Here is a 24,587-nt window from a genome sequence, read left to right on the forward strand (position 1 = left end):
GATGTTTAGGCAGAAGTAGTCCGACAGTCCATGGAGGGTGGTGTCCTCCTTCTAGCGCCAATGTTGCAGTCAAGGGTTCATGGCTCGGTACGTGAGATATTGTCCATTTTGGCCTACAACCTATAGTCTGAGGGCTATATAAGCCATTTTAGGCCAAATGATTTTTCCCCTTAAAAAGTGCTTCACGTGGCAAAGATGGTCTCCTCCTATATAAGCCAAATTTTTTCTTGACTCCAACCAATGTGGGACTAATGATGTTCTTTCTTCTACATCAAAATAATTATATCTTTATTTCTTATAATTAATCTATTTGATATATTGGAGGAAATTGATTATTAAATATAAAGGAAGAAAGCGTTGGAATGAATTCCTTATAAAATGCATTATAACAAAAGTACACTAAAAGAATAAATAGATTGTTTATCAATGTAACTAATTGAACTTTTGTTTACACCATATATCACTGGACAAGGTCATGATACGCTTATAGTAAAACTTAATACAAAATATAATATTGATATAGAAATTGATTTTGCATTGGAATAATTGATAATAATACATTATAAACTAGAATAATACATATTATCACATTTAGAGGTCAATATGTTGGAAAACAAGCTAAGATCAAGTCAAAGATCAAATTTAATATACACTAAAATGCCATTATTGGAGCAACTTCTTGGATTGTGGAAGGAAAAAGCACATGCTTTCTCCCATAAATTATATCTCTCATGTAACAAATTTGAAATTTGTTATCTTCCTGTATTAGTTCTTAAGTTTTTCTAGACAGTTTTTTCTTATCCATGATGGGATATATCCTTTCTCAAATGTACTCATTTTACTAGGTGAACCATCTTAATTCTTAGTATTTTCATGGTGCTTGGCCTTCATTTATCTTTTTTTATTTATTATTCTGATCTTTTCTTCTTTTCTCTTGTCGTATAGTTCTTTTCAAATTTTCTAGATTTCATTATAGTGTCCTTGTTTTCTTTTCTCATCATAGACATTTCGAAATGTGATGCCCGAATCAAGCACTAAGTTCAAAATCGCATCCACCTTAGCCTTGTTGGTAAACCAAAGCTTGATGATTGTTACATTTTGTCTTGAAAATGATAATGCCACAATCTCCATGTTACTCTTTTAATTTAAAATGAATATATGTACATCACTCATAGACCAATTCATAAGTTTAACTAATGGCCTGTATATGTCATTTAATATTAAACTTGTTTTTTTTTTCTCTCTCTCTAAATGTTGTGGATATAGACAGGGTCTTGGTGACATCCCTCTCTTTCCATGCCTTTTCATCATAGGAGTCTCCAATTTGTGGTTTCATAATCTGATATGAAGTTTACCCGCTTGTCCTCTCTTTTGCCCTATTGAGCATATTGGAGCTTGTTTTGTCAGATCAAGTTGTTTTTTCAAAACAAGCTCAAGCTACTCACATCAATTAATAATAGAGAAGGAATAGCAATTGATGCCCAACTAACAGATTCAGGTAGCCTGCAGCCTCCTTCCCATATAATAAATTGCCTGCAATCTTTGACCGCCATGTTGGCTTTATCTCAGTCACCCAATGGATGAAGCCAGACCATGCATTATCCAGTTATATGTGCATACATAGTGAAATGGTTTTATAGCATAACCATTAATGCTATACAGCTCCAAAAAAAAAAAAAAAAAAGAAGAAAGTATAACCATTAACTATGGGACTTTATGGTTTTACAGCATTGGTAGTCCGGAGAAATTTTATAGGTATATAACTGTACACAGTAGAAGTGTCAATTACCAGTTGACACCTGACTTCCACCTCTTCTGATTCCAACTCCAAGAGCTCAGGTTTCCTCCATATTCCTTTTCTTCAACCTGGCCATTGTTAGAGCCACCCTAACATAGATTCTATCAAACCAGTCGTCGGTCATCCGGAAGTAAGCAATCCTCCAAGTGCTCTTCAGCAGCAGGACACCAAAGACAACCCAAAACCCCACAACAAATCCCAATACCATGCTAAGATAAAACCATAACATTTCACCATCATCTTCATATGCCTCATAGTTGCCATGATTTGTTTCATTGCTAGAGCAGCTCTCTGAAATTGGAGGCCCACAGAGATCAAGATTGCCGACATAAATGGATGGATCCAGCAGGGTTTGGAGTTGATACCCTGTTGGAATTCTCCCTGACAGGTTATTGTAGGACAGATTCAGATGGCTTAAAGAAGTCAAGGTAGAGATGCTCTGAGGAATGGTGCCAGAGAACTCATTCATTGAAAGGTCAAGAGACTCAACTGATTTCAATCCACCAATTCTGTTTGGAATCTTCCCCGTCAGATGATTTCTGGATAGATTTAGATTCTTCAATGCCAAAAGGTTGCCTATTTCTTCAGGAATCTCTCCACTTAGACTATTGCTTGAAAGATCCATACTCTTCACAAGATAGAGGATTGTGGAATATTCCAGTTCTTCTCCCTTTGTAATTATCTGTAAACTCTCATTGTAACTGTAGAGGCCATAATTTCCAAAAGTCCAATACTGAAAGCTTCTTATAGATCCCTGCGATGTTGAAGCCATGGCACTGAAATTGCCAAACGATGGGGGTATGAATCCTGATAGATTATTATCTCCGAGATCCAAGACCTGAAGCTTGCCAAGTTGTGCTAGTTGTGGAGGGATATTGCCAGAAAACATATTTGACCGCAACTGGAGTACTACAAGATCTTGCAAGCTTTCTCCTATCCATGCTGGCAGATTCCCGGAAAATTTATTTTGAGCAAGATTAAGGAAAGCTATACTGTTGCACTCTTGCAAAGATGAAGGAAGTTCTCCAAAGAAACTGTTATTGTTCAGGTGAAGGGATTGAAGTCTAGATAAAGAACCCATCGAATTAGGAATTTCCCCAGAAAGGTTATTGTTGGCCAAGTCCAAAGTCAACAGCTGTGAGTACTCACTCCAGCATCGAGGGAGTTCTCCTGATAAGAAGTTGTTCGATAGATCGAGAATAGCTAGAGAAGTCAATTCACACATGGATGATGGAATGCTACCATTTATTAGATTATTTGGGATTAACAAGGCAAAACAGGACACTGACGCAGCTAAGGTTGGAGGCAATGGCCCTGAAAATGAATTGTTGGACAGATCCAATACTTGGAGGCCACTTGGTAGCGATGGAACCAGACCCTCCAATTGGTTTGAGCTCAACTCCAAAACATATAAGTCTGTCATCAACTCCAAGGTTAATGGCAAGTTTCCAGTTATCTGATTGTTGGATAGGTCTAGAACAGACAAAGAAGATGAATTCCAAAACCAATCAGGCACTGCATCTGCGATGCTTGTGTTGGACAAATCAAGTGTCATGATACTCATCTGAGATCGAAGCCATGCCGGAAATTTGGGCCCCAGCCGACAAGAACGAAATCCAATTATCTGGAGTTGAAAAGGAGGGACCCAGCTTCGGTCTACCTCCAAGATCAAGGAGTTCAAGGAAAATATTAGCAAGTATAATCTAGTAAGGTTGGCAAAGTGAGCTTCAGATACAATACCTTCAAAGGAGTTATAACTTAGATCCAGGTAAGTCAGGCTAGAGAGCTTCCCAATCCCAGAAGGTATGGGGCCATCAAATGAGTTCTTGCTGAGATCAAGAAATTTGAGATTTGTCAGGTTCTCAAGCCAGCCGGTCAAATTCCCTCTTAGCTTATTACCCCACAGGTCCAGGGATATCAGATTGCTCCACATGCATCTTGGCACTGTTTCCGCAATTTCTCCATGAAGACCATTCCTTGACAACTGTAGAGTATTCAAGCTACAGAGGTTTTTGATTGATCTCGGCACCGTACCCTCAAAGTTGTTGTATCCTAACTCTAGAACTTGAAGATTAGTCAAGGTTCCAAGTGATTCAGGAATTGGACCATGGAATCCATTGTTTGAAAGATCAAGATAGGTAAGGCTGCTGAGATTCCACAACCAATTGGGTAAGGTAGAGTTGAAGTTGTTATCGAGAAGATCGAGTGTTGTAAGAGCTGTAAAGTTGACAACGGGAAGATGAGTGGGGATGGCTGAAAGACCACAGGATTCCAAACGCAGCACTGACAGAGAAGGCAGCATATTCACTGCTTGCAGCCAATCTGCTGCAGTAGAAAGGTTCACAAAACTCAGGTCGAGGTGCTTCAGGGAAGAGAGATGGGTGAGCCACTGAAGGTTATAAGCACTGGTCTTGTAAGTGGGCTCAGCACTGAGATCAAGATAGCGGATGCTGGAGAGATTGCCAAGGTGAGGGGGTATAAGTCCGCTGAAATCAGCTCCAGAGAGGTTAAGGTACTTCAGCCTTTTGAAAGAACCAATGAATTCCGGGATGAGGATTCCACCAAAATCATTCATGCTGAGATCCAAGTGTTTCAAATGGCTTAAAGCAAGCAAGGATGAATTGATCTCACCACCCAAAGCCCACTGGCTTTGATTGATGGAGTTGTAGGGGTTCCGAAGGTTGAGCTTCACAACATAGCCGGCATGGTCGCAGCCGACTCCATTCCATGTGCAGCAGTCTAGGCCTTGCCATGAGGCTAGGCGAATTTGGGTGTTGTTGAGGCTGGCCTTGAAGGCAAGGAGCGCCATCCTCTCGAGCCCGAAGCACCTGCTTGACACCATGGTTTGGGAGCTCAGAAGCCAAAGCAGGAACCAGAGAGTGGAACGAAGCATGGTCTTGCTCTTGAGGATCTCCATGTCGACAACAAACGCTTTGGAAGAATGCTTGGTTGCTAAGGTTACTGGCATGATCTCACACTTTATAAAGTGTAAAAGACTGCATGGTAGCGTAGAAGACTGCTTGTTAGAGAAAAAGAAGATGCACGGAATCTACTTGAGGTTGAAAAGGTCAATTAATTCTCTTAAAAATTGAATGATGATGAAATAAACGAAAAAAATAAGGCTATCACCATTGTTTGGACTCTCTTCTTCCTTGTCGAGCCAAGAATGCATTGACCCCCAGCTCCAAACCACTCCATGAAGAGGTTGGTGTAATACTACTGACCTTACTGAATAAAGAAGAGAACGATCACTGGATGGTAACCTTGAAATAAAATAAGTTATATCGTCATATACCGTGTCCCAGGGTTCAAATTTGAAAGGTGATTAAAGTTGACTTTTTTCGTGCAAAGGTACATTATAAAGTTGTCGTTCAGAAAAAATCGAATATCTAGAGGATGACCCCTGCTGAAGTTGCTAGAGATTTTTTGATGACCCGAGGCCAGGAATCAGTCCGACTCGGCATCAATACTGCTTCTATGTTTTTAATATACTAAAAAAATAAGAAATTCTGTGCACTACGGACGGTGGTGTAGAAAATTCGATGCGCATCGCTTTATATGATTGGTCAATATAGTCATCACTTTCCAATACATATTTAACGTCCGTAATTTTATTTTTTTATTTAAAAATTTTAAATGACGAAAATATTTTTATCTTTTAAAAAAAATTATGATATTTTATATCCATGTTATGATATTTTCTGCACAGAAAGTCATAATTTTGACACAGAATGTCATAACATATCAAAGAATGTCATAATTTTTTTCAAAGAACAGAAGTATTTTTGTCATTCAAAATTTTCAAATGAAAAAATAGAACTGCAGCCATTAAATGTGTATTGAAAAGTGATTGCACAAAGTCATAATTTGAAGCAGAATGTTATAATATGCCATAGTATGTCATAATTTTTTAGGACATATTATAACATCCTGTATGCAAAAAGTCATAATTGAGATAAGATGTCATAATATGCCATTGAATGTTATAATTTTTTTCAAAAAGTAGAGATATTTTCGTCATTAAAAATTTTTAAATGAAAAAATGGAAGCATAAATGGGTATTGAAAAATGGTGACTATATAGATCAATCACATAAAGTGATGTGCTCTACGAATTTTCTACACCGCCGTACAAAAATTTTCCCTAAGACAACATATAAGATACATCCTCGATGGCCAACTTCGAAGAATAGCATTATCCAGTTCAAGATTTATGCTGGCAGAGAACCTACAGTCCAGACGCTTGATGTACACCTCTAACCATGATTATTTATGTGCTATTCCTATGAGAAAATTTAGTTGCTATTCTGGATTATATTTTATGTTTCTAACGAAGACTCCTTTCCTAATTTATGTTATTTTGGTTTTTTTTTCTTTTTTTTTTTTTTTTCTGCCTTTCTTTTCTTTTCTTAACATGTCTGGGATAACAAGTGGATACATGTTGGCAAGCAACTATGCATGTCGCTTTAACCAACCAAATTGAAATGTGCCTTCGCACATAATTATGCAATTCCAATGTTTTTGCAAAAAAAAAAAAAAGAAGAAATAATCATATTGATGGAGTTGATATAAATTAACTTTACTGCCAGATCTTACTTAGCACCACAATTCTTTGTACAATCTCAAAGTGGATAATTTAATTTAGTTTGAAGTAGAACGCAAACGTTGCTCAGTTTTTCTCCTGCTGCCCGGCTGCTGGGAGAAAACGTAGCCCCAACTTGGAGCCACGAAGAACACGAAGCTACACTACAAAAAGGCACAGCTTTGCGGATGTGCAAACACCTGCCTTAAATTCGCAAGCGGCTGGATAATCTAGTTCAAGCATTAGCCATTTTAAGATTTATGTAGGTGAATGGATGATTCTAATTATACATTGATCATTTTGAGATTTATATAGATAGATGAATATCTGGATTGTCACGTCCCAAATCCGGGACATAACACGACCATGCTACCGAGGGATGGAACCCACGATAACACGAAGTCAATCCATCATAATCATCTAAAATCCATCAAATAAAAAGATTCAATTCCATTATTCATCAAATAATCGAACCAATATTGGTTCAGAGCATCTAAATCCAAAAGCAAGTACCAACCCAAATCTCAACATTCATAAATAATTACAAATCCGTGATTATAAAATAATCTAAACTTCTGCTGCCAAATTTTCAAGCTTGCTATGCAGATCTTCAAGTTTGGATTCTCTTTCCATCAGTCCTAGCCTTATTTCTCTGTAAATGAAAAAGAAAACAAAAAGAATATGAGCTACACCAGCTCAGTAAGTAGACTTCCGCTTCCTTATCGGATCAAGCATAAGTTTTCTATGATAATGCATCATTTAGCAAATAACAATTATTATAAAAATAAATATTTTATAGAGCATATAATAAAACAAGTTATAAAATTATCATGCATGCATAAATCATGTATATTTCACAATCATGAATCGTAAATCATTTTCATCATATATTCATGTCATATTTCAAAAATATTGCTCACAGATGTTCAGGCTAAGGTCACTATTATACCCGTGACAGAGCCATGTTTCTTAATCTACAGAGTTCTTAATTCATGTGCCAACTTTATACCCGCTGGCAGGGCCATGTTTCGTGTGGATGCTAGCTCCGGATGTCGACCTTCCCGAAGGGATTCATTCATAGCCATCTGAGAGCCTTTGAAATCATTATATCTTTTTCTTAAAGCATACATATACAGAGATGGAAAAATAATAAAATTCATGCTTCATAATCATGCTATTTTCATAAGACATATTCATGAAATCAATGCTCATAATAAAACATATTTTTTCATATCACATATGCCGATCCTTATTTTATGAAAAATTATGATTTCATCAATAGCAATTCTTTGCATTAAAAATATGATCATTTAAAAATAAATAAGAAGCATAAGATCTACTTACCTCGTTCATCTTAGATCTTCAGACTTCGTTAAAAGAATCAGCTAATCCTATTTAAAATATCAAATCATCGTCAATTTCTATTCCAGAAATATAATAAGATTAAATCATAAGAAAAGAGGACTGTTGTCCGGATGTGTCGGACCATCCAGATACCAGGGTAATTCAGGATCTCGGATCTGAGGATTAGATTCAAGTGACTTGATCAAGAAATTATGAAGCACAGATTAGATCAAGATCAATCAATAGAGTTCATTAATAATGAATTTGAGAGATACTTGATATGATCAAATGAGGTTGACATACAGCACGGATATCAAAGCAATTTCAGATCATCTTGTTAGAGTCAATATGAATCCCTAAAAGATGAAGGCAGGATTTGGTACAGGATTCATAGACCTTCTTAGAGAGAGAAAGTCAATCATGAGAGAGAAAGTAGAGAGAGAAAGTGGAGAGAGAATCTTCGTATCTTTCAAAAGTGACAATCATGATTGAGATCATCAGATGTCATATCAGGATGACTTAATATGGATTAACCATGATTGAAATTATCAATTTCGAATAAGGATCGCATCGGGATCCAATTCTGTATGAATTTCAGAGCAGTCTCAGATTATCATATTTTTATCTCAAATTTATCCTAGGGTCTGTGATACAATCAGAGAGAGAGAATGATCCTAGAGAGATAAAATCCATAAAAAGAGATAAAAGGATCTAGAGAGAGAAAATAGGAAGAAAATCTAGAGAGAGAAAATATAGAGAGAAGGTAGAGAGAGGAGAGAAAAAGACTTAAGAGAGAGAGATGAGAGAAACTTTCTCTCACATGTATTTTTTATTATTATTATTTTTTTTTCTTTTTTTTTTTTTTCTTTTTTTTCTTTTCCTTCTTCTTCTCTTTCTTTTCTTCTTCCCTGGCTTCCTTTGGGCCGAAATAGGGGATCTCACAATCTCCTGTTGGCTGGCCGACTGGCGGTGCAACCGGCATGGGGCGGCTGTCGGCAGGAGGAGGGGTGACTCAACGGCAAGAGGAAGGCTAAGCTGGTGGCCGACGGTGACCACCGGCACCCAAACATTCAAAAGGGATCGAATCCCTTTCTCAAAGAAATCCGACGACTCCAGTCGCCGGCGATCGTGCACACAAGCACAGGGAGAAAGGAGGAGAAGAGAGGAAGAGGCGGAGGCTTACCTTCGACACCGGCGAGGCTTTTTCTGTAATAACCCAGATATAAATAACAGAGGAGGAGGAAGACTCCTAACCGGAGTCTTCTTCCTTCCCGTTTCCGACGAAATCGAACTCGAGGAGTCTGGCTAGGGTAGAAAACCTCCTCTATAAAAGACCCCCCATCCTCCCTTAGGATCTTTCAACAAAAATTTTCGAAGAAATTTGAGGAATTGTGGAATTTTCTCAAGGGAGGCACCGTAAGCATTGATCGGAAGAGAAGGGCCGCCGGAGCTGTTTTTGGCCACCGGAACCAAGGTAAGGTCCCAATCCTTCCTTTTCTCTCTCTTGCTCATCTTCTCACAACCCCAGACCTCACCGCCGGCCATCGATTTTGCTGGAAATAAATTCCAAAGAAGATCCCCTATTTTTCGAAAAAAAAAAATCGTCGGTCGAACCCCATCACCGACCGGCTTCACATGGTTGGCCGTCGTTGCTGGATCTCCGGCCAAGCCGCCGGAGCCTGAGCCACTGAGGGGGGGACCTCACGGTCTTCCCCTATTTCAGCCAAGGGAGGCCGCGGGAAGAAAAGAAAAGAAGAAGGAAGAAGAAGAAGAAAAGAAAAGAAAAGAAAAAGGAAAAAGAAAAAGAAAAGAAAAAGGAAAAAGAAAAAGAGAAAGAAAAAAATAAAAATAAAATAAAATAAAAAGAAGAAGAAGAGAGAAAAATTTTTTCTCTCTCCTCTCTCTACCTTCTCTCTCCAGTTTCTCTCTCCAATTACTCTCTTTATTTTCTCTCTCTAGATTTTTCTCTCTTTTTGTAAATTTTATCTCTCTAGAATCTTTCTACTCTCTCTCTGATTGCATCACAGACCCTAGGATATATTTGAAATAAAAATATGATGAATTGAGATTGCTCCAAAATTCGTGCAGTAGATCTGATCCCAGTCCGATTCTATTCGAAATTGTAACACTTGATTCATATTAAGTCACCCTGATAGGATCTCTGATGATCTCGACCATGATTGCCTCATCTGAAGGATACGAAGATTCTCTCTCCACTTTCTATCTCTAAAAATTTTCTCTCTCTTCATAGATTTTCTCTCTCTAGAAGTCTTATAGGTCAGTGGAGGATCCTGATACATAGATAAGTCCTAATTTTGGTTAATCCTAAGAGAGGTCCTCGATCTGTATTATTAGGATCGATTATCGATAATTTTCTTTATATATGATTGTTATGTTTGATCAGGGTTATGAAGAGATGATTGTCTGCATATGATATCGAGTGAAATATTTTGTTAAAGAAATTCATAAGTCAAAGAAGAACATTGATGTCTGTGCTCGGATCAGTCACCGGTAAAAGTAAGAATCTCTGTACATGATCATCATTATATATGTTATTTTATCGTTGGTTTTATCTCATTGATTTTGCATCGTTGGATTTGAGATCGATGAATTTGTTATATCTGAGATACTGTTATTTATTTATGTGATTTTGAGCATGAATATGCTATATCAATACATATGTATCAGTGATTGATGGCATGATTATATGTATGACATATTTATTACACTACAAAAGATGAATTGATTAATGAAGTTAAATATCATAATTTCATGAAAATGAAAAGAAAGAGAAATATGGTTTGGACTGGCCTTGTCATGTGGAATAGCCTGCCAGGAGCTTATGCTTGGGACAGCCCCCACAGGCTTATATGTGGAAGAATATGATCCGAGAAAGATCATGAAGAATCTGATCCGAGAAAGATCATGAATGATTTGATCCGAGAAAGATCATGGCCACTTTGATCCGAGAAAGATCATGAATATTTTGATCTGAGGAAGATCACAGAAATCGATCCGAATAAAAGATCGTCGCATGATCCTGGTAGTCCAAAGCCAAAGCCAAAGCTAAAGCTAAAGCCAAAAAGAAAGGATTAAAGATGATGTGATAATAGAAGAAAATAGAAAGATAAGACATGAAACAATCGTTGAATAAAATTATTTCACTTATTTAACATATGATGATGCATCTCTTTTGATAAAACAGATAATCTATAAATGTTTGCAGTATTCTGGACAGTGAACATTGACTTTTATGTGTTATTGCCTATCATTATTTTCAGATTATATTATTATATTGGTGTGATATGAGAATTCTTACTGGACTGTAAAGCTCACACCCCTTCATTTTCTTTTTCTTCTCAGAATTACAAGATATCCATGGTTGGCTATGGTATGGATTTATGAGTGAGCGGATGCATAGATAGAATACCATTGATACCTGAGCAGAAGGATAGATAAAAGTGTCATAGTATCTGATCAAAGAATTGAAGAAATTTAAATTGTAATTATGCAAGATTTTATGAATTATTGTTGAAATAAATTATTATAGTTGATAAGGTTGTAATGATTTAATTTGGCCTTGCATATTCTTTAGGGCTTGCTCTAAAGAGTGTGCGGCCATCACGTATCCGACCCGGGTGTTGGGTTCGGAGCGTGACAGAATGGTATCAAAGCTTAGGTTATGATCATTGGAGATTACGATATAAATGATTAGGATGTGATAGAATAATATCAAAGCTTAGGTTTAAGATCACTAGAGATTATGAAGAGATATTAAAACTTTATGTAAGATCAGTAGGATGTGACAGAGTGGCATCTGAGCTTAGAGCTTAGGTTACATTTATTTGGAGACAATGATACAAGTGATTAGGATATGACAGAAAGTTTAGGGTCACTAAGGATTGTCATATAAGTGATATCAAAATTTTGGAATTATAATCAATAGAGTGTGGTTGATAAAATCAGAGTTTAAGATTATGATTATTAAAGGTATGATAGAATGATATTACAATTTAGGTTATGATCATTAGAGAATATGATTTAAGTGGTATTTAAGCTTAAGATTATAATTATTGAAATTATGACTTTAGTGATATTTAAACTTAGGTTATGATCATAAGGAACATGATAGACATAAAACAAACGATCCGGTATTTAGATTTCGAGTCAATAGATATTAAGATAAAATTTATGTATAAGTGGCATATGATATCTATAATAGAATTGATGAGTTATATCTTAGATTTCAATTAGTAAGGTTGACCTAAGTATAAAAAGAGTTGACCTTGGAATAAAGTGGGAGTTATTGATAAGTTATGTTGAGTATACTAGAGGATTTTGGAATGTAAAACTTATATGATTGAAGATCATGATAATTTTTCTAATTTTGATGTTAATTATCTGAGCATTATAAATTTTAAATTTATCAGAAGGAAGTTAGGATATGGTCTAAGAAGAAATTTCATCATATGAAAGAGAAATATTTTTGAGTATTGAACCTATAAGAGGATCATATATGAAACTCAATTTTAAATAAAAAATATACTTGAATTTTATTATGAGAATATGAGATACACATCTTGGTGAAATCTTTGGTTACTCAAATATCATATTCTGAATATGATTCCTTGATCTTTCAAGTTGCATTGAATTTCAAGTCAAAAGCTTACTTTTCTAAGTGGTTCAAAAGTATTTTGATATTATTATTAAATTAAAGAAGAAAATTTATTGTGTCAGAGAATGATATACATGTTATGATAAAATTTTTTTAATAATTCATATTACTATCTTTAGATGAGATCTTTTTTGTGATTATTGAAGATGGTGAAGTGTATTAATTATTCAAGTCAAAGTTCGAATTTTTAAATTAAATTAAGACATCTTGCTAATGTTAAATTTTGAATGACTTATACAAGGGATAAGATTTTGTATGGATTTATTGATTAATATTAAGGGTTGTGATGAAGGGAGCTCTATAAGAAATAATCAAGTTGATTCTACTCATAAGGATGTTGGTTTGAGTTCTTTTAGTTCATCAAGTTAGAATTAATTCTTTTAAAAAGGAAGATTGATTTAAAAATTATCTGAATGATTTTAAGGTAAATCTAAGGTTAACTTCAATTGATTCTAGACATGTTGGATTCTTGAAGAGTGATGAAACTTATGCAATGATTTCAAATATAGAAAGTGGATCAAGATTTAATTTTTATATGCTATACCCAAAGGTAGTAAAGATAAAGAAACTTAAATTTTGCCCTAAGTCTTATATAAAATTTGAAGGTTGGATCTATCCTGGATTGATCTAACATATAAGGATATTTTTATCTTTAATAGACTTATATAATTTGATGAATTAAAATCAGAGTACGCAGCAAAAGCATGGTTGTTTAAATTGATTAGAAATATTAATTCTTTGATTCCGAAGATATTATGGAATACATTAGTTGTAAATAAAGAATGATTTTAATCTGATCATAGTCGGATAATTTTTGTTAGTAGGTTGTTTCATTGTAGTTAATGCCAAGAAATTTTAGACATCTCAAGTTACAGCTTGATAGTTCTGGTATTAGTTCAAACTTAGAAAGTCCTAACATAGATCTCATATTTTTAAAATTTAATATTGTTACTCGAACTAATATAGAATATTGAGGTTTTCTTAAGATGAGAGTCTACATATAAAATTTGTTGGAAGGTCAAGAGAAGAAAAAAAAAATCGATGATTGTGAAGAGCGCCCGATGTTTGACCTTTATTTATTTTTCTATCAAGGGTAGTCTGAGATAATTATGAATTTTGAGTGAAATGTATTAGATAAATAATGGTAGTATATTAATACAAGTACAAAATGTTACAGTTCTTCAAAAAGTTGAGAAATCAATAAGAAGGGATGAGTTTGAGATTTCAAATAATTTTTGTTATAACAAGATCATGAGAAATAAATAATATATATGACATTATTGTAAGCTTGAGAATAACATGAAGAATGTATACTTTGAAATAGGTATCTCGAACGACATAATCTAATTTCGAGGACGAAATTATTTTAAGGAGGGGAGAATGTAATAACCCAGATTTAAATAACAGAGGAGGAGGAAGACTCCTAACCGGAGTCTTCTTCCTTCCCGTTTCCGACGAAATCAGACTCGAGGAGTCTGGCTAGGGTAGAAAATCTCCTCTATAAAAGACCCCCATCCTCCCTTAGAATCTTTCAACAAAAATTTTCGAAGAAATTTGAGGAATTGTGAAATTTTCTCAAGGGAGGCACCGTGAGCGTTGATCGGAAGAGAAGGACCGCCGGAGCTGTTTTTGGCCACCGAAACCAAGGTAAGGTCCCAATCCTTCCTTTTCTCTCTCTTGCTCATCTTTTCACAACCCCAGACCTCACCGTCGGCCATCGATTTTGCTGGAAATAAATTTCAAAGAAGATCTCCTGTTTTTCGAAAAAAAAACCCGCCGGCCGAACCCCATCGCCGACCGGCTTCACATGGTCGGCCGTCGTTGCCGGATCTCTGGCCAAGCTGCTGGAGCCCGAGCCACCGAGGGGGGGACCTCACGGTCTTCCCCTGTTTCAGCCAAGGGAGGCCGCGGGAAGAAAAGAAAAGAAGAAGGAAGAAGAAGAAGAAAAGAAAAGAAAAGAAAAAGGAAAAAGAAAAAGAAAAGAAAAAGGAAAAAGAAAAAGAAAAGAAAAAAAAAAGAAAAAGAGAAAGAAAAAAATAAAAATAAAATAAAATAAGAAGAAGAAGAAGAGAGAAAAATTTTCTCTCTCTCCTCTGTCTACCTTCTCTCTCCAATTTCTCTCTCTAAATTCTCTCTCTATTTTCTCTCTCTAGATCTTTCTCTCTTTTTATGGATTTTATCTCTCTAGAATCTTTCTACTCTCTCTCTGATTGTATCACAGACCCTAGGATATATTTGAAATAAAAATATGATGAATTGAGATTGCTTCGAAATTCGTGCAGTAGATCTGATCCCAGTCCGATCCTATTCAAAATTATAACACTTGATTCATATTAAGTCACCCTGATAGGACCTCTGATGATCTCGACCATGATTGCCTCATCTGAAGGATACGAAGATTCTCTCTCCATTTTCTCTCTCTTCATGGATTTTCTCTCTCTAGAAGTCTTATAGGTCAGTGGAGGATCCTGATACATAGATAAGTCTTAATTTTGGTTAATCCTAAGAGAGGTCCTCGATCTGTGTTATTAGGATCGATTATCGGTAATTTTTTCTATATATGATTTTTATGTTTGATCAGGGTTATGAAGAGATGATTGTTTGTATATGATATTAAGTGAAATATTTTATTAAAAAAATTCATAAGTCAAAGAAGAACATTGATTTCTGTGCTCGGATCAGTCACCGGTAAAAGTAAGAATCCCTGTACATGATCATCATTATATATGTTATTTTACCGTTGGTTTTATCTCATTGATTTTGCATCGTTGGATTTGAGATCGATGAATTTGTTATATCTGAGACACTGTTATTTATTTATGTGATTTTGAGCATGAGTATGCTATATCAATACATATGTATCAGCGATTGATGGCATGATTATGTGTATGACATATTTATTACACTATAAAAGATGAATTGATTAATGAAGTTAAATATCATAATTTCATGAAAATGAAAAGAAAAAAAAATATGGTTTGGACTGGTCTTGTCATGTGGAATAGCCTGCCAGGAGCTTATATCTGGGACAGCCCCCACAGGCTTATATGTGGAAGAATATGATCCGAGAAAGATCATGAAGAATCTGATCCGAGAAAGATCATGAATGATTTGATCAGAGAAAGATCATGGCCACTTTGATCCGAGAAAGATCATGAATATTTCGATCCGAGGAAGATCACAGAAATCGATCCGAATAAAAGATCGTCGCATGATCTTGGTAGTCCAAAGCCAAAGCCAAAGCTAAAGCTAAAGCCAAAAAGAAAGGATTAAAGATGATGTGATAATAGAAGAAAATAGAAAGATAAGACATGAAACAATCATTGAATAAAATTGTTTCACTTATTTAACATATGATGATGCATCTCTTTTGATAAAACAGATAATCTATAAATGTTTGCAGTATTCTGGACAGTGAACATCGACTTTTATGTGTTATTGCCTATCATTATTTTTAGATTATATTATTATATTGGTGTGATATGAGAATTCTTATTGGGCTGTAAAGCTCACACCCCTTCATTTTCTTTTTCTTCTCAGAATTACAAGATGTCCATGGTTGGCTATGGTATAGATTTATGAGTGAGCGGATGCATAGATAGAATATCGTTGATACCTGAGCAGAAGGATAGATAAAAGTGTCATAGTATCTGATCAGAGAATTGAAAAAATTTAAATTATAATTATGCAAGATTTTATGAATTATTGTTGAAATAAATTATTATAGTTGATAAGGTTGTAATGATTTAATTTGGCCTTGCATATTCTTTAGGGCTTGCTCTAAGGAGTGTGTGGCCATCACGTATCCGACCCGGGTGTTGGGTTCGGGGCATGATTAATTAAGAGAGAAATATGGTTTGGACTGGTCTTGTCATGTGGAATAGCTTGCCAGGAGCTTATGCCTGGGACAGCCCCCACAGGCTTATGTGTGGAAGAATATGATCCGAGAAAGATCATGAAGAATCTGATCTGAGAAAGATCATGAAGGATTTGATCCGAGAAAGATCATGGCCACTTTGATCCGAAAAAGATCATGAATATTTCGATCCGAGGAAGATCACAAAAATCAATCCGAATAAAAGATCGTCGCATGATCCTGGTAGTCCAAAGCCAAAGCCAAAGCTAAAGCTAAAGCCAAAAAAAAAGCATTAAAGATGATGTGATAATAGAAGAAAATAGAGAGATAAGACATGAAACAATCGTTGAATAAAATTGTTTCACTTATTTAACATATGATGATGCATCTCTTTTGATAAAACAGATAATCTATAAATATTTACAGTATTCTGGACAGTGAACATCGACTTTTATGTATTATTGCCTATCATTATTTTCAGATTATATTATTATATTGGTGTGATATGGAAATTCTTACTGGGTTGTAAAGCTCACACCCCTTCATTTTCTTTTTCTTCTCAGAATTACAAGATGTCCGTGGTTGGCTATGGTATGGATTTATGAGTGAGCAGATGCATAGATAGAATACCGTTGATACCTGAGCAGAAGGATAGATAAAAGTGTCATAGTATCTGATCAGAGAATTGAAGAAATTTAAATTGTAATTATGCAAGATTTTATGAATTATTGTTGGAATAAATTATTATGGTTGATAAGGTTGTAATGATTTAATTTGGCCATGCATATTCTTTAGGGCTTGCTCTAAGGAGTGTGCGGCCATCACGTATCCGACCCGGGTGTTGGGTTCGGGGCGTGACATTTTCGGTGAGCAAAATGGACGGCACAAGGACGGAGCTCCGCGGTAGTTTTCCGGCGATTGCCGCCGACTGGGTCTCAAATCTTCGGTGAGAGGGAGAGAGGAGGATTCTCCTCCTTAAATAGAGCCGGAGGGGGAGCTCTTTCCGACTCCGATTGGGAGCCGGTGAAAGGAGGAAGAAGACTCCCTTCGGAGTCGTCTCTTCTGTTTTTTTTTTTTTTGGCTTTGTGGGCTGGTTTTGGGCCCAATTGGACCGGTTATCACATGGATCATCCATAGTTACTTTAAAATCAATAAAGATAGATAACTATTTTGATCATTCATGGTTGCTTTGAGATTTATGTAGGTAGATGAATTTTGGGTCATCTGTAGTTATTTGGAGATCTATGTAGGTAGATGAATGTAAATCATCTATGATTGCTTTGAGATATATATAGATGGATAAATAATCTTGATCATTTACAAATCATTTTGAGATCTATGTAGACGGATTCATATATGAATCATCAATATGGTCTCTTTGAGAAATGTGTAAGTGGATGGATAATTTAAATCATCTATTGATTGCTTTGAGATTTGTATGGGTGGATGGATGATCTTAGTCATGCGCTGGTTGCTTCGAGACCTATGGAGATGAATAGACAAAGGAATTTGGAGTACTTTGAGATTTGTGAGACTGATGATCATACGGTGAATTTGCACAAAGGCAAGTCCCGACACCACTGTACAATGGGATCCTTTTATGATTCAAAGGGCAGTTTAATCACTCATATACCAATTCATAAGTTTAACTAATGGCTTGTATATGTCATTTAATATTAAAATTGTTTTTTTTTTTTTTTTTTTTTTTCTGAATGTTGTGGATATAGACAGGGTCTTGGTGACATCCCTGTCTTCTCATGCTTTTTCGCCACAGGAGTCTCCAATTTATGGTTTCATAATCTGATATGAACTTTAGATGCTGGTCCTCTCTTTGCCCTATTGAGCATATTAGAGCTTATTTTGTCACATCAAGTTGTTTTTTCAAAGCAAGCTCAAGCTACTCCATCAGTTAATAATAGAGAAGGAAAAGCAATTGATGCCCAACTAACAGATTCAGGTTAGCCTGCAGCTTCCTTCCTATATACTAAACTGCCTGCAATCTTTGACCACCATGTTGGCTTTAGCTCAGTCACCCAATGGAAGAAGAAAAGGGAAAAAGGCATAACCATTAACAATGGGACTTTATGGTTTTACAGCATTGGTAGTCCGGAGAAATTTTATATATTTATAACTGTACACAATTGAAGTGCCTCTTCTGATTCCAACTCCAAGAGCTCAGTTTTCCTCCATATTCCTTTTCTTCAACCTGGCCATTGTTAGAACCACTCTAACATAGATTCTATCAAACCAGTTGTCGGTCATCCGGAAGTAAGCAATCCTCCAAGTGCTCTTCAGCAGCAGGACACCAAAGACAACCCAAAACCCCACAACAAATCCCAATACCATGCTAGTATAAAACCATAACATTTCACCATCATCTTCATATTCCTCATAGTTGCCATGATTTTTTCATTGCTAGAGCAGCTCTCTGAAATTGGAGGCCCACAGAGATCGAGATTGCCGACATAAATGGATGGATCCACCAAGGTTTGGAGTTGATACCCTGTTGGAATTCTCCCTGATAGGTTATTGTAGGACAGATTGAGGTGGCTTAAAGAAGTCAAGGTAGAGATGCTCTGAGGAATGGTGCCAGAGAGCTCATTCATTGAAAGGTCAAGAGACTCAACTGATTTCAATCCACCAATTCTGTTTGGAATCTTCCCCGTCAGATGATTTCTGGATAGATTCAGATTCTTCAATGCCAAAAGGTTTCCTATTTCTTCAGGAATCTCTCCACTTAGACTATTGCTTGAAAGATCCATACTCTTCACAAGATAGAGGATTGTGGAATATTCCAGTTCTTCTCCCTTTGTAATTATCTGTAAACTCTCATTGTAACTGTAGAGGCCATAATTTCCAAAAGTCCAATACTGAAAGCTTCTTATAGATCCCTGCGATGTTGAAGCCATGGCACTGAAATTGCCAAACGATGGGGGTATGAATCCTGATAGATTATTATCTCCGAGATCCAAGACCTGAAGCTTGCCAAGTTGTGCTAGTTGTGGAGGGATATTGCCAGAAAACATATTTGACCGCAACTGGAGTACTACAAGATCTTGCAAGCTTTCTCCTATCCATGCTGGCAGATTCCCGGAAAATTTATTTTGAGCAAGATTAAGGAACGCTATACTCTTGCACTCTTGCAAAGATGAAGGAAGTTCTCCAAAGAAACTGTTATTGTTTAGGTGAGGGATTGAAGTCCAGATAAAGAACCCATCGAACTAGGAATTTCCCCAGAAAGGTTATTATTGGCCAAGTCCAAGGCCTCCAGCTCTGAGCACTCTCTCCAGCATCGAGGGAGTTCTCCTGATAAGAAGTTGTTTGATAGATCGAGAATAGCTAGAGATGTCAATTCACATATAGATGACGGAATGCTACCATTTATTAGATTATTTGGGATTAACAAGGCAAAAAGAAACGGTGACGCAGCTAAGGTTGGAGGCCATGGCCCTGAAAATGAATTGTTGGACAGATCCAATACTTGGAGGCCACTTGGTAGCGATGGAACCATACCCTCCAATTGGTTTGAGCTCAACTCCAAAACATATAAGTCTGTCATAAACTCCAAGGTTAATGGCAAGTTTCCAGTTATCTGATTATTGGATAGGTCCAGAACAGACAAAGAAGATGAATTCCAAAACCAATCAGGCACTGCATCTGCGATGCTTGTGTTGGACAAATCAAGTGTCATGATACTCATCTGAGATCGAAGCCATGCCGGAAATTTGGGCCCCAGCCGACAAGAACGAAATCCAATTATCTGGAGTTGAAAAGGAGGGACCCAGCTTCGGTCTACCTCCAAGATCAAGGAGTTCAAGGAAAATGTTAGTAAGTATAATCTAGTAAGGTTGGCAAAGTGAGCTTCAGATACAATACCTTCAAAGGAGTTATCACTTAGATCTAGGTAAGTCAGGCTAGAGAGCTTCCCAATCCCAGAAGGTATGGGGCCATCAAATGAGTTTGTGCTGAGATCGAGAAAATTGAGATTTGTCAGGTTCTCAAGCCAGCCGGTCAAATTCCCTCTTAGCTTATTACCCCCCAGGTCCAGGGATCTCAGATTGCTCCACATGCATCTTGGCACTGTTTCTGCAATCTCTCCACGAAGACCATTACTTGACAAGAGTAGAGCATTCAAGCTGCAGAGGTTTTTGATCGATCTCGGCACCGTACCCTCAAAGTTGTTGTGTCCTAACGCTAGAATTGAAGATTAGTTAAGGTTCCAAGTGATTCAGAAATTGGACCATGGAATCCATTGCTCGAAAGATCGAGATAGGTAAGGCTGCTGAGATTCCACAACCAATTGGGTAAGGTAGAGTTGAGGTTGTTATCGAGAAGATCGAGTGTTGTAAGAGCTGTAAAGTTGACAATGGGAAGATAGCTGGGGATGGCTGAAAGACCACAGGATTCCAAACGCAGCACTGAAAGAGAAGGCAGCATATTCACTGCTTGCAGCCAATCTGCTGCAGTAGAAAGGTTCACAAAACTCAGGTCGAGGTGCTTCAGAGAAGAGAGATGGGTGAGCCACTGAAGGTTATAAGCACGAGTCTTGTAAAGGGAGTAAGCACTGAGATCAAGATAGCGGATGCTAGAGAGATTGCCAGGTGAGGGGGTATGAGTCCACTGAAATGGCTCCAGAGAGGTTAAGGTACTCCAGTCTTTTGAAAGAACCAAAGAATTCTGGAATGAGGATTCCACCAAAATCATTCATGCTGAGATCCAAGTGTTTCAAATGGCTTAAAGCAAGCAAGGATGAATTGATCTCACCACCCAAAGTCCACTGGCTTTGATTGATGGGGTTGTAGGGGTTCCGAAGGCGGAGCTTCACAACATGGCCGGCGCCGTCGCAGCCAACTCCATTCCATGTGCAGCAGTCTAGGCCTTGCCATGAGGCTAGGCCAATTCGGGTGTTGTTGAGGCTGGCCTTGAAGGCAAGGAGCGCCGTCCTCTCGAGCTCGAGGCAGCTGCTTGACACCATGGTTTGGTGGCTTAGAAGGCAGAGCAGAAACCAGAGAGTGGAACGAAGCATGGTCTTTCTCTTGAGTATCTCCTTGCTGACGACCAACAGTTTAGAAGAATGCTTGGTCGATGAAGTTACAGACATGATCTCACACTCTACAAAGTGTAAAAGACCGCATGGTAGCGTAAAAGACTGATTGTCAAAGAAAAAGAAGATGCATGGAATCTGCTGGAGGTTGAAAAGATCAATCAATTCTCTTAAAAATCAAATGATGATGAAATAAAGGAAAAAAAAATGGATGGTGCATGGAAAAGCGACACCCTGTCCTTGGCTGGCAGGCTGGTCCTAGTAAATTCGGTAATATCTTCCATCCCTACGTATTGGATGTCGTCGTTTGCCCTTCCTTCATCGATCATTAAGAAAATTGACAAAGGCGTCGTAGTTTTCTATGGCAAGGAAATAAAACATGCACCGGTCGTCACTGTCCATGAAATGAAATCAAGCGTGCCGGCCTAAACGATACGATGGTCTTGGAGTTATCAACCTCAAATTATTCAACCAGTGCTTGCTGATGAAGCGGCTCTAGAGTTTCTTTAATGACGTCAATAGGTTTTGGCCTGAAGATGACCCACAACATCCATTATCCATCCTTTCCGCCTTCAGCCACCTCCCCCAGTCGGCTCTCAAAAGCTTCTGAATCATGGCGAAACATTGCCAAAACAATTAATCTCTTCCTGGCTGGCTCCGCCTTCACCCGCTGCTCTCTGAAGGACATCTTTCCATCCCTCTTCTTCCATGCTTTAAAACCAGATATCACATTTGCTGATTTCCTCTCCTCCTCAGACCAAAGTCATGCATTGTTCAAGGACAACATAGCCCCACGACATAACGAGAATTTGCAATCCTATCATCCATGACCTCCCAGACAAGTCTCTCTATGGATGAAGACAAAATTGAATGGCTCTGGAACCCCAAGGGTATTGACAAGGTCAGGGATGCTTACCCCTTCTTCACTCATGGGGGAGTCGATCATCCCTTATTTTGCTCGACTAAACTGGCGGCTTCCAGTACCTGAAAAGATTAAAGTATTCAACTAGCTCACTTGTAACAACAAACTCCTTACAGCAGACAACCTTAAAAGAAGGAAGTTCCCTTAGCCTGAGCACTGCCCACTATGTGGTGAGGAAGAAGAAACCGTCCAGCACTTGTTACTTACATGCTCTTACTCCTCCAGAATTTGGGTCTCACTCGTCGATACAAGTGCTGGACGGTGCATCCTCAAATGATATAGAATAGCCCCCTATCAGCAATGTGCTGGTGTCTTTGGAAGGAACGAAACAAAAGAATTTTTGAATTCAAAGCCAGGAGCTCCTCCTTGCTGAAACAGCAAAGCATAGCCCACATCAAATCCTGGATACATACAGGTCCTTCTAGGAGACTTCTGCAAATGGATGATCGCTGCAGGAGCGTTGGGGACAACGACCTCAACTGACTTCTAGTAATGTGGCAGAAACTTAAAAGAAATCTACAGTGGTCCTGAAATTACAGAAGAAAGACTCAGTTTACAGAGCCTCTTATAGTTCAACAGGTCTTTATCAGACTTCCAGCATTACAGTTGCACAGACCCTTCTCTGGTCTTCAACAGACCCTATAAATGCGATCACACATAAACCACTGCTCCATGGTTTCAGACACCGTCGGACTAATGGGAAAGTATTACATGTTTTACTGCCATTTCAGACTTCATAACAACCTGTAATGTCCCTGCTTTGCCGATAAATCATCGGCTATTTTGCCTGAGCTCCTCCCTACTTGCTGAATTGCTTTCGATATCCCTCTCATCTAGACTCCTTGTAAATAATCCATTCATCAATGAATTACGGGTGGCAGCTTCTGCCTCCTATTCAATCAAAAAAAAAAAAAAAAAAGAAAGAAAAAAATATGATATCACCATTGTTTGGACTCCCTTCTTCCTTGTTGAGCCAAGAATCCATTGACCCGCTGCTCCAAACCACTCCATGAAGAAGTTGGTGAAATTATGGTCATGCAGAAGCCGGCAGGGGGCTGGATAGGGATATTGTAATACTACTGACAGTACTGAATAAACAAGAAAATGCATGGAATGTACTAGAGGTTCAAAAGGTCAATTAATTCTCTAAAAAGTTGAATGATGATGAAATAAAGAAAAAATATGGATATCACCATTGTTTGGACTGTCTTCTTCCTTGTGGAGCCAAGAATCCATTGACCCCCAGCTCCAAACCACTCCATGAAGAAGTTGGTGAAATTTTGCTGCACCTGCAACGGTTCGAAGGATTCTTTTGATTTTCTAGGAGCTCCTTCGTTCGGAGTTTGTCAAGATGACTTTGACGGTAGCATCAGGGATGGCAAAGATGGTGCAAGCTTTGTTATCTAAGATCCGGATGTCAGACTGTTGGCTGCAGGGAGCTCTTATCTTTACGACCTGTTTGTCCTCAGTACGAAACTCCATGCCATCTGGACGGGCATGATCTGGGCGAGAGAGGAGCTTCGAGCGAAAAGGATCTTCGTGGAAGATGACTCTGCCACTGTTATCCATTGGATCCGGAACGAGGCAATACATCCGGAAGCTCATCCACTACTCTATGACATCTAGAGGTCCCTTCGTATCCCCACCGTACATGACGCCTGTTCAGCTCGTCTTTCGGAAGACGAATAGGGCCGCGGATTGGATAGCATCCTTTGTCACCGAGCATATTGATGATTGGATCTGGTGCTAAGATGACAACTGTTTATGGACACTTCATGATATTTTATATTCTGGTTCTATTGGTTGTGCTCATCCTAGATTGGTGTAATCTTCCGTTTATATTAAAAAAAAAAAAAAAAAAGTAGTTGGTGAAATTATGATCATGGTGAAGCCGGCAGGGGGCTGTGGATGTATAGGGATATTGTAATACCACTGGTAGTATCAAATAAAGAGGAGAAGGAACACTAGATGGTAGGATTTTTTTTAAATAATATATTTTTAATAAAATATTATGAAAATATCGTGGTTCAAAAACTATTTACCAAACTACCGTTGTGGGGACACGTAGGATAAATTCATGGGTTCAACCCATGAATTAATTGTACATGTGGATAATTTGTGGGTTGAACCCACGAATTTTCTGATCCACTTGGCTATATTGTACGAATTTTGAAATTTGAATTCATAAGTTGGAACCACGAATTAACCAAATGAATTCATGGTTCAACCCACGAATTCAGTTTTTTGTGCATCAACCACCAAATCCTCAACGTAATTTTTTTTTTTGAAATTTGAACAAAATTCATGGGTTCAACCCATGAATTCAAGAATTCGTGGGTTCAACCCACGAATTGATTTGAAATTTGC

General features: G+C 37.6%; 1 protein-coding gene and 1 pseudogene across 1 annotated transcript; both read right to left on the reverse strand.

The window, feature by feature from the left end:
• Positions 1-1,542: 1,542 nt before the first annotated feature.
• LOC105036561 (receptor-like protein EIX1) lies at positions 1,543-4,788 on the reverse strand. Its single transcript, XM_073250736.1, has one exon. It carries the CDS (start codon positions 4,764-4,766, stop codon positions 1,836-1,838), a length of 2,931 nt encoding a protein of 976 aa, XP_073106837.1. The 5' UTR covers positions 4,767-4,788; the 3' UTR covers positions 1,543-1,835.
• A 13,519-nt stretch (positions 4,789-18,307) lies between these two features.
• On the reverse strand, positions 18,308-22,432 carry LOC105036573 (receptor-like protein EIX1; annotated as a pseudogene).
• Positions 22,433-24,587: the final 2,155 nt, after the last annotated feature.

The sequence above is a fragment of the Elaeis guineensis genome, chromosome 1 (assembly GCF_000442705.2).
Source record: "Elaeis guineensis isolate ETL-2024a chromosome 1, EG11, whole genome shotgun sequence".
Lineage (NCBI taxonomy): Eukaryota > Viridiplantae > Streptophyta > Magnoliopsida > Arecales > Arecaceae > Elaeis > Elaeis guineensis.